General features: G+C 47.8%; 1 protein-coding gene across 1 annotated transcript in view; it reads right to left on the minus strand.

Moving 5' to 3' along the window:
* PLXNA4 (plexin A4) overlaps positions 1-14153 on the minus strand; it is a 464554-nt gene that overhangs the window by 375909 nt on the left and 74492 nt on the right. The window contains exon 2 of the mRNA XM_077135733.1: positions 12510-13778. Within this exon, the coding sequence (XP_076991848.1) occupies positions 12510-13694 (1185 nt within the window). The 5' untranslated portion in view covers positions 13695-13778. The remainder of the gene's footprint in view (positions 1-12509; positions 13779-14153) is intronic.

Consider the following 14153-nt stretch of genomic DNA (forward strand, 5'->3'; position numbering starts at 1 on the left):
ACTGCAGCCTCCCCGGGGGCCTGCCTAGTGGTGGTGGTGGAGGTGGCCTGGGGAGCGGAGCTGACACTCCGAATTACAATCTAATAGCGTACGGCACTTCCTTCGTGCCGCAGCAGCAAAGGTTACCGTGCAATTACGTGTCGCTACATACAAATGACAGAGCAGTTACGGGTACTTTACCAATTACAGGAAAATTGCTCCCACTCTGCAGAGACTCTGGCACTCTGAAAAGCTCTATCCTCTCCACTGTAAGGGGATTTTAAATGCTGCCCGCATCCTTCGTCTAGCAGCCTCCCTGGGTTCTGAGACAGAGCAGCAAAGCAGCCACCCAAAGATCTGGTGGTCTCTATGGAGACTCTCTTAGAAGGACTAGAGAGAAAGCAAAACTGGGAGACAATTTGGGGCTCTCCCCTGGCCCCGTCCTTACATCCTTCTACTCCAGGTCCTGACGACACACTCTTACCAGGATGTGGAACTAACGCTCATCCCAGGTACACATCCCTATCTGTCCTGTAGGCCCAAGGTGATGAGGTGGGGCGGGAGTCTGACAGCACCCCTCATTCCAGCTCGCACGGCCCTGATCTAATCTTCCTTGCCAAAGCTGTTTGAGCCCAGGCCTTCCCTTGCGCCACCTTTGCAGTAACCTTATATTGAATCTTTAGTCAGGAAAGGTCAGAACTAGGCCAGACCTCAGTGGTCTGAATGTAGCACTAATGAGCTAAAGGTCACCAGTCCATCCCCCTGGGGCCCAATTAGCTTAGCTCTGGGGTAGAGTCTTTTCCATAGCCACAGGCTGCCCCTCTTACCCCAGGCATCCTCTGTTTATAAATATCCCGAACTGATTTCCAAAAAAGGCAAGCCAGGTGAACCAGTAAGCATGGATGCAGCTGAGTCCTTCAACTCCAAAGGGACCTGCCCTCCTGCTCTGGGCCAGTGGTAGCAATCTCTGAGCTCCAGGACAGAAAATAAAAAGTCACAACCGAGTTTCCCAGGTCTTTTGCTCCATGGGAAACTCCTGGGTTCCAGCAAAGAGAGAAGGCCCGACAGCTGTGAGATGATCAACTCTTCTGTCCTTCCTAAATGGGAAAAAGTCTTGTCCAGTCTTACCCAGAGGATTCCTGAGCCCCCTGCTTCCACCTTCAAAGCTGGAGGCCATGCCTCCTTTCCATTATACTGGGAAGAGGGCATCAGAGATTCACTTACGTGCATCCATTTTAGGGGTTTGCATGGCTTTTTGTAAGGCGTTCCATCACACTTTTTTCCCTTAGGCTATAGGAACTCCATGTATTCAGCAGAGGAAACTGAGGCACTAAATGATGATAGCACTATTTAGAGTTCCTCATTTATCAAATTGCTTAAGAACATTTATGAAGTATCTACTAAGCACCAAGTTCTAGGCAAGACCCCCCAAGAATACAGAGATGAAAAGGTCTCAGATTCCACCCCAAGGAACTGCCCTTTCCTAGCAGGGAAGGCATGTGTAGTCCAATGACTAGATAAGGCCATACACAGTCTGCTTCCGTTATGACCCAGAGCTGGGGTAGCAGGCAGGGTTAAACAGAGAGGTGATGCTGGCACTCAATTCCGGGTTCTCTGGCAACATATCATACTGTCACTCTTTCAAATTTCAGAGAATTTGCTACTTCAGAAAAGAAAAATAACTCAAGTTCTTAAAATCCACAATCCCAATTAACAGAAGAGGAAATTGAGGCCTAGAGAGTGAAATGGCTTACTTTAGTTACATGTCAAGTTAGTGGAAAAATCAGCACCGGAATCCAAATTCCTGATGCAGAGGGAAAAATCCTGATCTTAAGCAGGAGCTTAGCCCAGCGTTGCTGGAGGTTAGGCCCAAAGAGAAACTCTGCTAGGGTCAACTGGGAGATGACTGCTTGAGGAAGAACCCTTCCCTCCACTTTCTTCCTGCCATCCAGGACCCATGTTCTGCCCTGCTCTGATCTATGGCAGCCTGGAAGCAACTGACTCTCTTTCCAAGGAGGGCGTGAGCCAATTACCAAAGCTGGGGGCTCCCCCTACGCTTGTTCTGTCTGCCCCCAAAGAAAAGTAAGAGCTGGAGTTTTGAAAAGAAATGCAAGTTAGGAGAAAAAGAGGATGAAAACTCACAAGGTGCCTGCTGAGGTGGAAAAGAATCTTTCGGTTCTCTGTGTTCAGCAGCCCTAAATTTCTTCCCGTTAATTACACTTAGACATACACACCAGCACACACACCATGAGCTGACAGTAGCAAGCCTCTTCTGGAAATTGGGATTGGTGAATTACACATGGGGGATTTCTTTTTAAGGGTAGATATTGATCAGATAAGCTATAATAGCTCATGTCTAAATACAGATTCCAGTTGTAAAGCTCCATGGTACAGGAAGATAATGATCACCCATTTATTGGGAACAATATCTCAAATATGACCACTGACACCTAAAGAGCTCATAAATACACCTGGCACAGGGCCCGATACAGGACGCAGTCATCTGCCCCTTGAGATGACTCAGTGTGCCTTCCAATGGCAGGAGAAGAGGTAGGCAGAGTGGGTCCTTAGGGAAAAAGAGACATCTTTGTTAGGCTCAGGTTTAGCCTCATCAGAAAGCTTGCTACTCTAAAATATTCCCACTAGCTTGAGTGCTCATTCCTAAAACAAAGACATAAATCGAAATATCTGATTATTTACCCCTCTGACTGCTCTACTTTTCTGCATAAACTTTCCTTTCTTGTCTATGAATTATAACTCCCTGTGGCCTGCTCCGACCCTATGGGGGTTGAACTCTCTGGAGAGCCACAAACAACCTGCAATAGGGGAAGGTTGGCTCCGAAACCCTGGCTGTGCGCATGGACTAATGGAAGCGAAAAGTGTGAATGAAGGCCTCATCCACTTAGCTACTAATGCATTATCTCAGATTGTTTCTTTATTGTGCTTTTTCAATGAGATTGTAGGGAAAATAAATGTGTACAGAGAAAGAGAGGGAGCCAGCAAACCACAGCTACAATAACCTAGTTAGACAAGCATGTTATTGAAGAGGCTTAGTGAAAAGCATCTCAGGGTTAAAAAAAAAAAGAAGAAAAAAAAACACCCAACAAATTACAGCCAAGTTTTCCAAGAACCAAGGGCCCTATTTCTAGGCATCTCAAAAAAGGAGAGGGGTACCAAAAACAGGGTAGAAGGTTATGATGTTTTAGGATATCTGTGTGTGTGGCTTCTGATGCAACTATCCGTTGAATTAATGTACTTACCTACCTATGGAACAATGACAGCAATTTGCAAAAGGCAATACTTCTTCTTGTACTCCTTTTCACATTTCTCCATGTGCTTTGGAACCATCCGTGACCCAACCCCACCAGACATCCGAAAGGTCTTTCGCTCACCATTATAACAAGCCATTATTCTAGTAAGAAACTAATGACACTCTTATTTGAGCTGTTTTCCCAGGAGAGGGACATTAAGCCAGGCACATTTTCTGCAGGCCTCACTGTAACCTGTAGCATGCTTTAGCAATGCAACCTCCTAGGAGTCAAAGAGCATTGCAGTGAAAGAGCAGCTCCACCTCAGGACCCTGGGGGTTGAACCCATGACCTTCTCCTCGTTAGCCTAGCTATTGGGAGCCCCATGTTCACCCCTCTAATAAGCAGACAGGCCATAACATAATGACATGGGGAGGGTCTGGATAGGCCAGACGTGAGGCCAGCCTAGCAAGTGAAGTAGGATGCAAACACCAGCTCTGCAGATGACACCACACTGAAGACGAGTCCTCAAGCTCCCCAAATGCAGCCAAAACTGGACCCATAGTAAATCCCAGGTAAGAAGTCTCAGCATTGTAAATGGCACCAACCAAAGCCCACACAGAAGCTGCCTTTCTGCTGAAGTACGTTAGCTTTGGCGGCCCCACTGGCTACCTGTCAGGAGAGGATACATCCCACACGGCCCATTCATCCCACACTTCCACTTCTCCCTGCCAGACCTCAGCCGCCACTAGAACTGTAATCGAAGTGGGGAGCACCAGAGTGATTAAGTTTGTGTGTTTTCTGGCAGGTGCTGGGAAGCAGTAGCCCAGCTCGCCAGGCTGAATTATGGGGTAGGTCATTCCCTTGTTAGTGGGAATAAATTTTATTAGCCCCACTCTTGTTGCCGTGTGTCTTCGTCTCTTGCTCCTCAGGCCTGTGTGTGTGTCTGGATAACGTTGCCTGCATGAGGGATAAATCAGCTGAACAAATCCCATTATATTTTGGAACACTGACAGAGACACAGTAATGACACCAAGACCGGGAAAAGATGCAGGTTTCTTCTCTCCCGCTGACTCCGTTTCATGTACGTGGACGGCATGTTGGGTCCAATCCATTAGGGAAAAAAATGTAAATCGAGAGGCCAAATGAAGAAGAGCTTCCTTAGTTGTCTCCTTTGTTTTGTCCTTGCCACCAATGCTATTGATGAAAAGAAAGGAGCTCAGTTTGTAGGTGTGTAGTCATTCCTTTCTGCCTTGCAAAAGCTAAGGGACACCTGAAGGTAAGTGACAGCAGGGAAGTTCTAGCTTGAAATCTCTCCTCTTCTTCAAATGCCTGAATTTAGCATTCACAACGTGTGTTGTATAGAAAGGAAGGTGAAAGGGGACTGCATTCCAGGGCCCGGGATAGTGAATGTAACATCTGGATTAGACACAGCTCAAACTGTTCAAAAGCAGATATTGATGGAGAAAGATGCAAGCATGAAATCACAATAATAATATTAAGCACCTTTCTGTCCCATTGAGTGGTTATTATAACCCGAGGAGGATATGCAGGATGATGCTATGAAAATATTTAAGCATCTTACAAATATAAGGTGCTTGTGTATCCATCATTGTTCATTAATAAAGAATGTCTATGTATTCCCTTATGAGTCTCAATGCACTTTATTAAAGAGATATGATTTTATCACCTCTTTCTTGAAGATAAAATGTATACCTCAAAACAAAAAGGAAACTGTTCACCAATCCAGTTACATTTCAGGAACTGGGAATGGCTGATACCCAAAGGTCCAGACTCCCAGACCAGTATCCCAGTCAAAACACCTCCCCATGAGGATGATGGGCATTGAAGAAGAGACCCAGAAATCCAAGGGTTTGAGTGCAAGAGAGACATGTTCCTGTATTAGCTGCTGTGTGTAGAGTGTGGGTATGATGGAGAATAAGCCACAGAAAGAAGGAGACAGAAAGAGCCTAAAAGATGACAAGGTAAAGAATGTGAGTGAGCCAGGTAGAGTGGAAGACAGCAAGAGGGCAAGACGCCGAGAGAACAAAGAGACATAAGTGAGGAGGAGAAATTCACACCGAGAGAGTGAGTCAGGCCCAGAGAACAGAGAGAATGCACGTGCATGCATGGGTGTGTTTACACGTGTGCACACCTCACTACCAGGGTTCAGGAAGTAGAACCCAGAAGTCCTGGCATTAGGCCATGGTGTTACAAGGCCCTGTGTCCTAATTTGCCTCTCAGTAAACCTGTGCTGAGGTTTCTTGGCAGTTGACTGTGTTGAAGTTGTGCGTGTGTGATTCCTTGGTCCGGCTGCTCTCCCTACAGACCTGATGCACTCAAGGGTGAGCATGCTGAGGGGACATGTCCAGCCTGAGAGGCCAAACCTCCAATCCCTTCCACGTCACCCAGGACTTGGCCACCACTTATACCCTAAAGCTCCATGCACAATTGGCTGGGGTGTGACTTTCATGCAAACCCTGCAGGCCAAAAAGAAGGAGGTAGGTGGGCTTTTCACCTAAACACCTGGACAGGAGACATCGCAAGGGGAGAGTGGAAAGGCTTGAGTCTATAAAGATTGGGGCTGTGCTACGGCAGCCACCGAAATGCTAAGCAAAGAGTCTGGCGCACAGGGTCAGTGGGATATGAGTGCTGAGTGCTTGGGCCCATGTGAAAGGAGATCTGTGACCTGTGTACTTACTGGGACTGGACTGTGGCATACGGCAACTACACTTATTGGGCCATGGCACATGGGGAAAATGCAGTAGAGATGAAAAAGGAGAAACAGGCAATGGTTTCTCAAAAAGGTAAATGTGGAATTGCCATTAGGCCCTGCAATTCCCCGCCTAGGCATGTGCTACAGAGAACTGAGAGCAGGGACTCAAACAAGTACAGGTACAGCATGTTCAAACCAACACCATCCATAACAACCAAAAGGCAGATATATCCCAAATGCCCATCAGCAGATGAACAGATAAGCTAAGGGTGGTTGGTACATCCATACAATGGGATATTATACAGCCATAAAAGGGAAAGGAATACTGATACATGAAGCCTCCAAAACATCATGCTAAATGAAAGAAAACCAGACATAAAAGATGACATATTGTTTGAGTCCATCTATGTATCTGGAACAGATAAATCCATAGAGACAGAAAGCAGATTGGTGGTTGCCAGAAGCTGGAAGGAGAGGGGTGGGGAGAAACTGCTGCACGGGTCCAGGGTTTGACTTTGGAGGGATGGAAATGCTTTGGAACTAGAAGAGGTTGCAGCGGTACAACATTGTAAATGTACTAAATGCCACTTTAAAATGGATAACTGTACGTTACGTGAGTTTCACCTCTAATAAATTATTTTCACCAAAGAAAGGAAAAGGAGGGTTGGGCAGGGAAGAGGAGGAGTTCCTGGCCTGAGAGAGGACTGCGAGCAGAAAGAGAAAACCTCGCCTCGAGCCATAAACAACAGGATACAACTCCATCTAGGCAGCGCCGCACTTCCTGCCGGTGGGGAAAGGAAAACACCCCAAGCAGGCTGGCAGAAACGAGCCCCAGAGCTGGGGTGACCGCATGCCCATTCCGGATGCTCATCGCATGGACTTCCAGGATCCTCGGCGCCAGACGAACCTGAGCGGAGGTCCAGGCTGGGACCCGAGGCCAGTCTGAGGCTAAGAGAATGATCCTGTCTCCTTCCCAGGACCGCGATGGATATTAAGTCAGCGATACTGCCCATTAGGGCACGGAGGGACACTTCAGGTTTAAAAAGAAAAAGCTCAGTCTCCTGTCCCTCTGTGGACCTTGTGGGACTGGGCAGAGTGTGTCAACCCTGAAATCGCATAGGAACTGGTTCTCCACTGGCAGCATCTGGAAATGGGAGCAGCTTTGCAAGTTCTCGCAATGACTGGGGAGTCAGGCTGATACTTGGAGCTCTAGGATACAGGGCCCAAAACCTAAATTCCTGCACTAAGAACTGTCCTAACACAAAATCCACTAGAGGTGGGTGCAAGGGTAGTTCAGTGGTAGAATTCTCACCTGCCATGCGGGAGACCAGGTTCGATTCCTGGTCCATGCACTCCCCCCAAAACAAACAAACAAAAAATCAACAAATGGTGCTGCAAAACTCAAATGGAAAAATAATGAAATGTGACCCCACCATACATCATACAAAAAAAAAAAAGATAATAATCCACGAGAATACCATTGAGGAATATCAGAGGCAGAAGCCCAGGCTGAGAACCAGGACCCACAGTAGATTCTCGACTACTAATTACATGGACTCCAGTGAAGCCCTTGACATCTCTGTGCCTTCGTTTCCTCAATAAAAGATGACGTCTACCCTTTCTGTTATCTTACAGCACTGCTGAGAGAGCAAAAGGAGGTGGTGAAACTCCTGGCAAACTGTCAGGTGCCATAGGAACTCCTAGAAGTGTTATTATCAGGCAGCTTCGCACCACTGCTCTCTGCTCTTACTGCTGGGACTTAACCGGTTTGAGGTGGTGATCCTGGATAATGGTTTCTGCCCCCCAAGGACCAAATTTTCTACTGGAAGGTCACTTATTCTTGAAGGGAAGAATAAGAAATGGGATTTCTGCCTGACTTCCTTGCCACCCTCCATAATCCAGCCTCATCAGCACTAAAGCTGATCTTGCCCCGACCCTCATATCCACTTCTCAATCGCTACCAAAGTCAGGTAAGATGTAAGTGGTACGAGCAATGACCACCCACAACCAGAACCGTTATTACCAGCACACAGGCCGTGATGACCTGCTTGCCTGCCCATCTCTCCTCAGTTCTCGGGCCTTCTGGAGACCGAAACTTGTTTCAGGATTCTTGGCCTCCCTCAGAGGTGAGTACATTGCCAAGCAGTCTCCGAAGGCCTAATGGGATATTTCATTCACTCATCCATTCATTAGTTTATTTGGAGACAGAAGGGCCCCTGTTGTGTGAGATTGCCCCCAGAAGACTGACAAAATGCAGGGAGGCATTGATAGCCCTGGAACTTTGTACAAACTCTGGGATGCCAAGGCAGCTTGGCCTGGGCAGAACACCGAGCCTCAGTCCAACCTGTCTCTCCTCTCCAGGGCAGGCAAGCAAGCCAGCAGGTCCCCCAGAAAAGGGCTGGGGGCTGACTCCCTGGCCCACTCAGAGCCCTGGACTATGGCAGAAGATACAAGCTGAGGGGGCTCCCCAGCCATAATATATGTGGTCTGAAGACAGAGGGCTCCAGAGAGGCCTGGGCAACAGCCCTCAACCAGGACTCAAGGTGGAGACAAGACCAGTGCTGAGCAACAGAAACAGAGAAAGCAAATCATCATTAACCCACATGAAAGCTTATTAGCAAAGCAGCCTAGGGTTGGTCTTGGTCCCCTGACCAAAGGGGCAACCAGGTGATAAGACAAACTGGAGCCCCTAACAGATCCCTCTACGACCTTCCTAATGTCCATGCGCCCCTGAGGTCTTGGAAGCAATTTTCAGAAAATAGCCCATTTGGTCGTGGATACCTCTCTCTATTCAGGCTTGAAAAATCCAGGGCCCAGAAAAAGAAAGACTCAGTAAAGAAAGAAAAGTAGAAGCTACTCCCATTTCCTAGAAACACTAGAAAATGCCTCACTTCTTTCCCAGCCTCTACACCCAACACCGGCTCAGGGCTTTTCATTTGCAATATGAACTTGCATTCATAGTAATGAAGCTCTTTCATGAGGAGGCGACTCCTGGTTAGCTGAGTCCTTATCTCTGATGTGAGCACAGCTGGTCTTACCTGATCCACCTGGAATAAGTATACCATGGTGCTCTCAGGGGACTGGTGGGCTCTGGTCTCATGGCCAACACTTCTCCCTCCCTTGGACCCCAGACTCTGGCCCACCAAGTGGCTCCAAGGATGGACTTTAGCACATTAGGCCAAGTCACCCAGGTGTCCTCTGCCCCACTCCACCCCGTTCTCCCAATGAACACAACCAAAAGGGTTTCAGGCACCTAATGAGGCAGTCAGGTGATTCAGCCTCTACTACTCTCTGGGCCCAGAGGTTATACTACTGCAGGCTCTGAGCTCCAGAGGCATGAGTTCAGGGGAAAGAATGTGAGTCCAGGAAACGGAAAGGGCTCAGAAAAGCTGGAAGGGTACAATGGGGAGAGCATCTGACTCAGGAAATAGGACATCAAGGAGCACAATAAAAATTCATTGCTGATCAGGTGGTGCGATGGTGGCTCAGTGGCAAAATTCTTGCCTGCCATGCCAGAGACCCAGGTTCAATTTCCAGTGCCTGCCCATGTTAAAAAAAAAAAAATTAAGAAATTTTAAAAATCAAAATAAATTTTTTAAAAGGGGGGAAAAATCATCTCTGATCATATCCCCTTTTTAAGCTCTTCAAGTTGTAACTATGATAAAACCCTTAGGGGACCCCCACCCGACAAACACGAATCCCAAGAGTCAATCTCCTGGGGCTCATCCTTCCCACTGCCATCTCCCTACAGGTGAAACCTCACAGGACAGATGCCACCTGAGATTCAGTTCCTACTTCTCGGGCCTCAAGGGTATCTCGAACTCAGAGGTGAAAGAGAACTGCAGAGTTCATTTCATCCACCCCCTGCCTCTAGGCAGACAGGGAGTAAAAAATCTATTCCAACAGATTTGTGACAGTGTCGCGGGAAGCTGGGTTCGCCAATGGTGTGAGCTCATCGGGGCAGCTCAAGATTCTGGTCTGGCTTATGTCGGATGATACATGTGTGGTCTGAGCTGAGTCCAGATGAATTGTAGCAAGAGGGCCGGAGCAAAGTAACTCGGATATCAGCCTAATCAAAGAAAACTGATACTGTGCATTAAAAGCTGGCATGGCCTTTTTACACTAGCTGGGGAGACAGTCCCGGCTCTGTGACGAGTTTCTGGCCTCCTTTCTGCTCTCAGCCTTGAACTTGCTTCTAACTTAAAAGGGCTAATTAAAGCCAAAAGAAAAATCAAAAGCTTGTTATCTGGCTCCATTACTTCTAGTCCTGGCATTAGCCTGTCTTGCAAAGCTGTTTTGCCTCTATTCTCTCCAAGGCTACCACACAGTGTTAGGACCTTCAGCTCTGCAACCTTCCACCATGAACTTTGCTTTTTGTATTGTGGCAGGCAGCAAGACAGGACAAACACCTGCCCATGGGCAGCCAGACTGATCCCTGCAGTGGATTTTGTTCCCAAAAGCACTGCCCCAAAAGACAGGGTTTTGAGCAACTTTTCTACAGAAAAGTGTCAGAAATAGCCAACCCCTCTGATCTCAGAACTAGTTGTCATTTAGTAAGCACACAGCATAAATTTGCTGTTTTCTACTGTAGGTATATGTACATGCTCATGGGTATACTGCCAGGCATATGTACATGTGGAGGGGTAATGGAGCGTGATGAGAGGTAAGAGCAATTTTTCTCAAGTCCTGGCTCTTCCACTTACTCAAAAGATAAATGACCTTGGGCAATTCATTCACCTTGCTGGGCCTTGGGGCAAAATGATGGTTTAGACCAGAGCATTTCTAGGGCCTTCTCAAGACCAACTCTCTAATGCATCTTCCCACGGGCCTATGTGTATTATCCATACACACAGCATAGCATCTGTTCCAACTTCTGTTGTCTTCATTTAGGAGCAGTCCATGGGCCCCCCCAAGTCCATATGCCTGTCCCATAGACTCTGGAGCTGATCGGCACTGCCCTAAGCAGGCTCCAGGTGGCATTGCCGAAGTTAAGTCACCTGCTGGGGTTCAGCAGTCTCCTCAGTTTTCCCGGCTCCTATTTGTCAGTTTCTGCTGCCTTCCTTGGCCTATAGTCCTTTTCCCATTTCCTTTGTAACAGTAGGGAACTCTTGGCTTTTTAGGACCTCCAAGAAGAGAGAGCATCTTTTAGTTTCAGTCCAGATACCTGAAAAACTTGCCACTGGAAACAGCCTGAGCCTAAACGGAAGGACCCCCCCAAAGGAGGACTTTGCCAATTCCCTTTTCTTCTCACTCTTCCCACCTCCCACTCCAGGTCTCAGTGCCCAGAGGAATGGCCTTGCCAAGTCTAGGCAGGCCAGGTACCAGTGCCCTCTGAGATCTGCTTGTAAAAGTAGCTATGCTTTGTAAAGGGAGATTTATGTCTTTTAAAGCCAATCTAAATACATACATTTTCCTAATACAGAATTCTTCCAAAGTTTGGAAGTCAAGAACCACATCAGCACAAATGCATATTTCTAAGTAACGGGTGAATTTTTCTCTAAATTAAGATTGCAGGATAGGTTTTCTTAAAATAGGTTAATAATTTTTAAATGGATGGTTTTTTAAAAAAGAAAAAGAAGGTGGCATAAGGCATAGAAGTTGCTAACAGCTGAGTTTTCCAAGTCACTTGAAGAATGAGGAAAAAATGGTATCAATTTAAGGATGAACAGAAATAAAGCCACAGAAGGGTAAGATGCTTTTCATGTTGGGTCACTGGGGAGTTGGTCTGGGAGAGACAAGGAAACTGTCATCTCCTTCACCTTGTGATCACCCAGGAAGGCAGGAGCCTGAGGTCTGGTCTTTTGCTCAAATCCCATCGGCACAGGCAGGCCTCCTATCCAGCTCTTCAGTCCATCTTTCCTCTGGCTCCCTACAGCACTCTGTCTCCCAGTACTGTGCTTTGGCTGCTTCCTGTCCCATGACATGTCTCTTCCATTAAACTGTGCATACAAAGGATGCCTAACAAATACAATCTGCCTCTTCTCAGCCTTTTTCTAAGCAAATTCTGTTCTCCCCTCTATGTTCACCGGACCATTCACCTACTTCTACTGCCCTCATTTTACCATTTCCTAAAGATACACAAGGGGCTAAGAATATAAATCCCCTGAAATTCTATATCTACCCCAAAGAATGAATACCTCCCTCACACTGTCCTCTTCTCCCTCATGGTTTTATTCTAAGCACCCGTGAAAGTGATTCATAGGCTCGGTCAGTAAAAAGGGTGGATATGTGTCTTGTGCTCCAGCACACTATAATCTAGCTTTTAGCAATGCCCAGTGCATATGACATTCACTTAACACATTCTCACCTATTCCTAGCACTCCCTCTTGGAACCAGTGAGCCAACACAAAACAGAGAAAAGTGTACTGACAGGAAATCTACGTTTAGCTCCAGCTATGACTCTTACAAGCTCAGTGTCATGGTCAGAGTTTGCTTGAGCTGGTTATAACGGAAGCCCAGAGAAGTCCAGAGAAGTGATGTACAGAATGGGCAGGGAGGTCACAAGGCCGTGGCCCTCAACCCCTACCCCCACGCAATCCCGGCCTGCAGGCCCTGCTCTGACTCACCGCGCTGCTGCAGGGAATGTCCTTCACCTTGAGCCAGGCCAGGTCCAGCGTGCCTTCACCACGGTAGCAGGACTGCAGCCGCTCCTTAATGCGGTCATTGATCTGCTTCAGGATGAAGATGCACAGGGCCGATTCATCCAAGGATTTCATTTTCCGCTTCTGGCCCTTGGAGAAGACAGTGAAGAGGAGATCATCATCTGGATGTACTCCAAGGGTCCGGGCAAGCACAGCCCCAGCTTTGGACAGGTAAGCAGCCTGCAACAAGCGGTACTCAACCCCATTGCGCTCACAGCCAATGGGCACCTCCACATAGGAATTGAAGGCTGAATCCTCCTTGCAAAGCCTCACTAGCTTGGATGTATAAACCTGTTCCTTTGTGGTGGAGCCCGGGGGAGACACCATCTCAGGCTGAAGGGTCAAAAAGTAAACAAAGTTGCCACTGCTGAACCCATAGACATAGTAGATGTCAAAGTCAGGGATGACAGTGAAGGTGTCCGAAGGGATCTTAATCATCGAGGCCACAAACTCATCATGGAAGACATAAGCAAACATGCCATCTGCCTCTGAGTTCTTAGTCAGCTTCCGGCTGGAGATTGTAGGGAAATACTCGGGCTTCCCATCTACTGCCGTGGCAATGAAGAGCTTATCGTCTAGATTACTGTAGGAGACTATCACTCCAAAGACGGAGCCACTCTCGTTGACTCCTGACAGGTAGTGCTCCTTCTTATGGAAAGGTTCCCCCAACTTGAAGAGGTCCTCTAGCCTCAGGAGCTTGCAGATGCCTTGGTACAGGCTCCCACAGGCGATCAGCCTGTTCTCCTTGTAGTCTATGAGGAGCATCTTATTGACGTTGTTGGTGGGGGTCAGTGGCTCATTGCAGGTCTGGACGATGCGGGGTGGGTAGCACTTGGGGTTGTCCTCGTCTGGCCCTGTCTGGTGGGTCACCAAGACCTTCAGGTCACTGGAAAGCTTGTAGATCCGGTTGACAGCTCCCAAGTAAATGTGCCCTGTCCTCTCGTCCACCACCAGGTGATTGAAGCCCTCATCTGGCTCCCCGCGGAACGTGATGAAAGACCGCTTTGGGGATGGTGGGGGTGGTGGCCGGGGAAGCAGAGTCGAGGAGCCCATCCCAACCATCAAGAGATGGGAGAGTAGGCAGGTCCAGTTCCAAGGCATGGCCTTCATTTCAGAGACAGGTCCTCCTGGCCACAGCCGCAGTCAGACACAGGGATCTCCTCAGAGGGCCAGAACTCAGGAGTGGTGTCTCCCCTATGACCAGAAAGAAAAGACCATGATATTGGATAACAACAAGCAATGCCTTGATTTCACCCTGGTCTGTCAGGACTCTCCAAGCATTCACCACATACTGAGTCACATAAATACACTGCTGGAAGCTAGAATTCAACTGAGTATGTGGGACAGCCAGAACTGGGTGGTAGCAGCTGCAGGAAGGCACTTCAGTAAGGAATCATCATCATCATCATCATCATCACTGTAAATGGCCATTGCCTATCAAGTGCCAGACTTTGTGTTGGAGTCCATCAAGCACCTTGCAGAAACTGTCTCATTTCATGTTAACAAACCCTCCAGTTCTGGGCATCTTCCGTCTACCTCTCCTGTTTACTTGCCCCTTCTCTGTGCTAG

Source organism: Tamandua tetradactyla, chromosome 1 (genome assembly GCF_023851605.1).
Source record: "Tamandua tetradactyla isolate mTamTet1 chromosome 1, mTamTet1.pri, whole genome shotgun sequence".
NCBI lineage: Eukaryota > Metazoa > Chordata > Mammalia > Pilosa > Myrmecophagidae > Tamandua > Tamandua tetradactyla.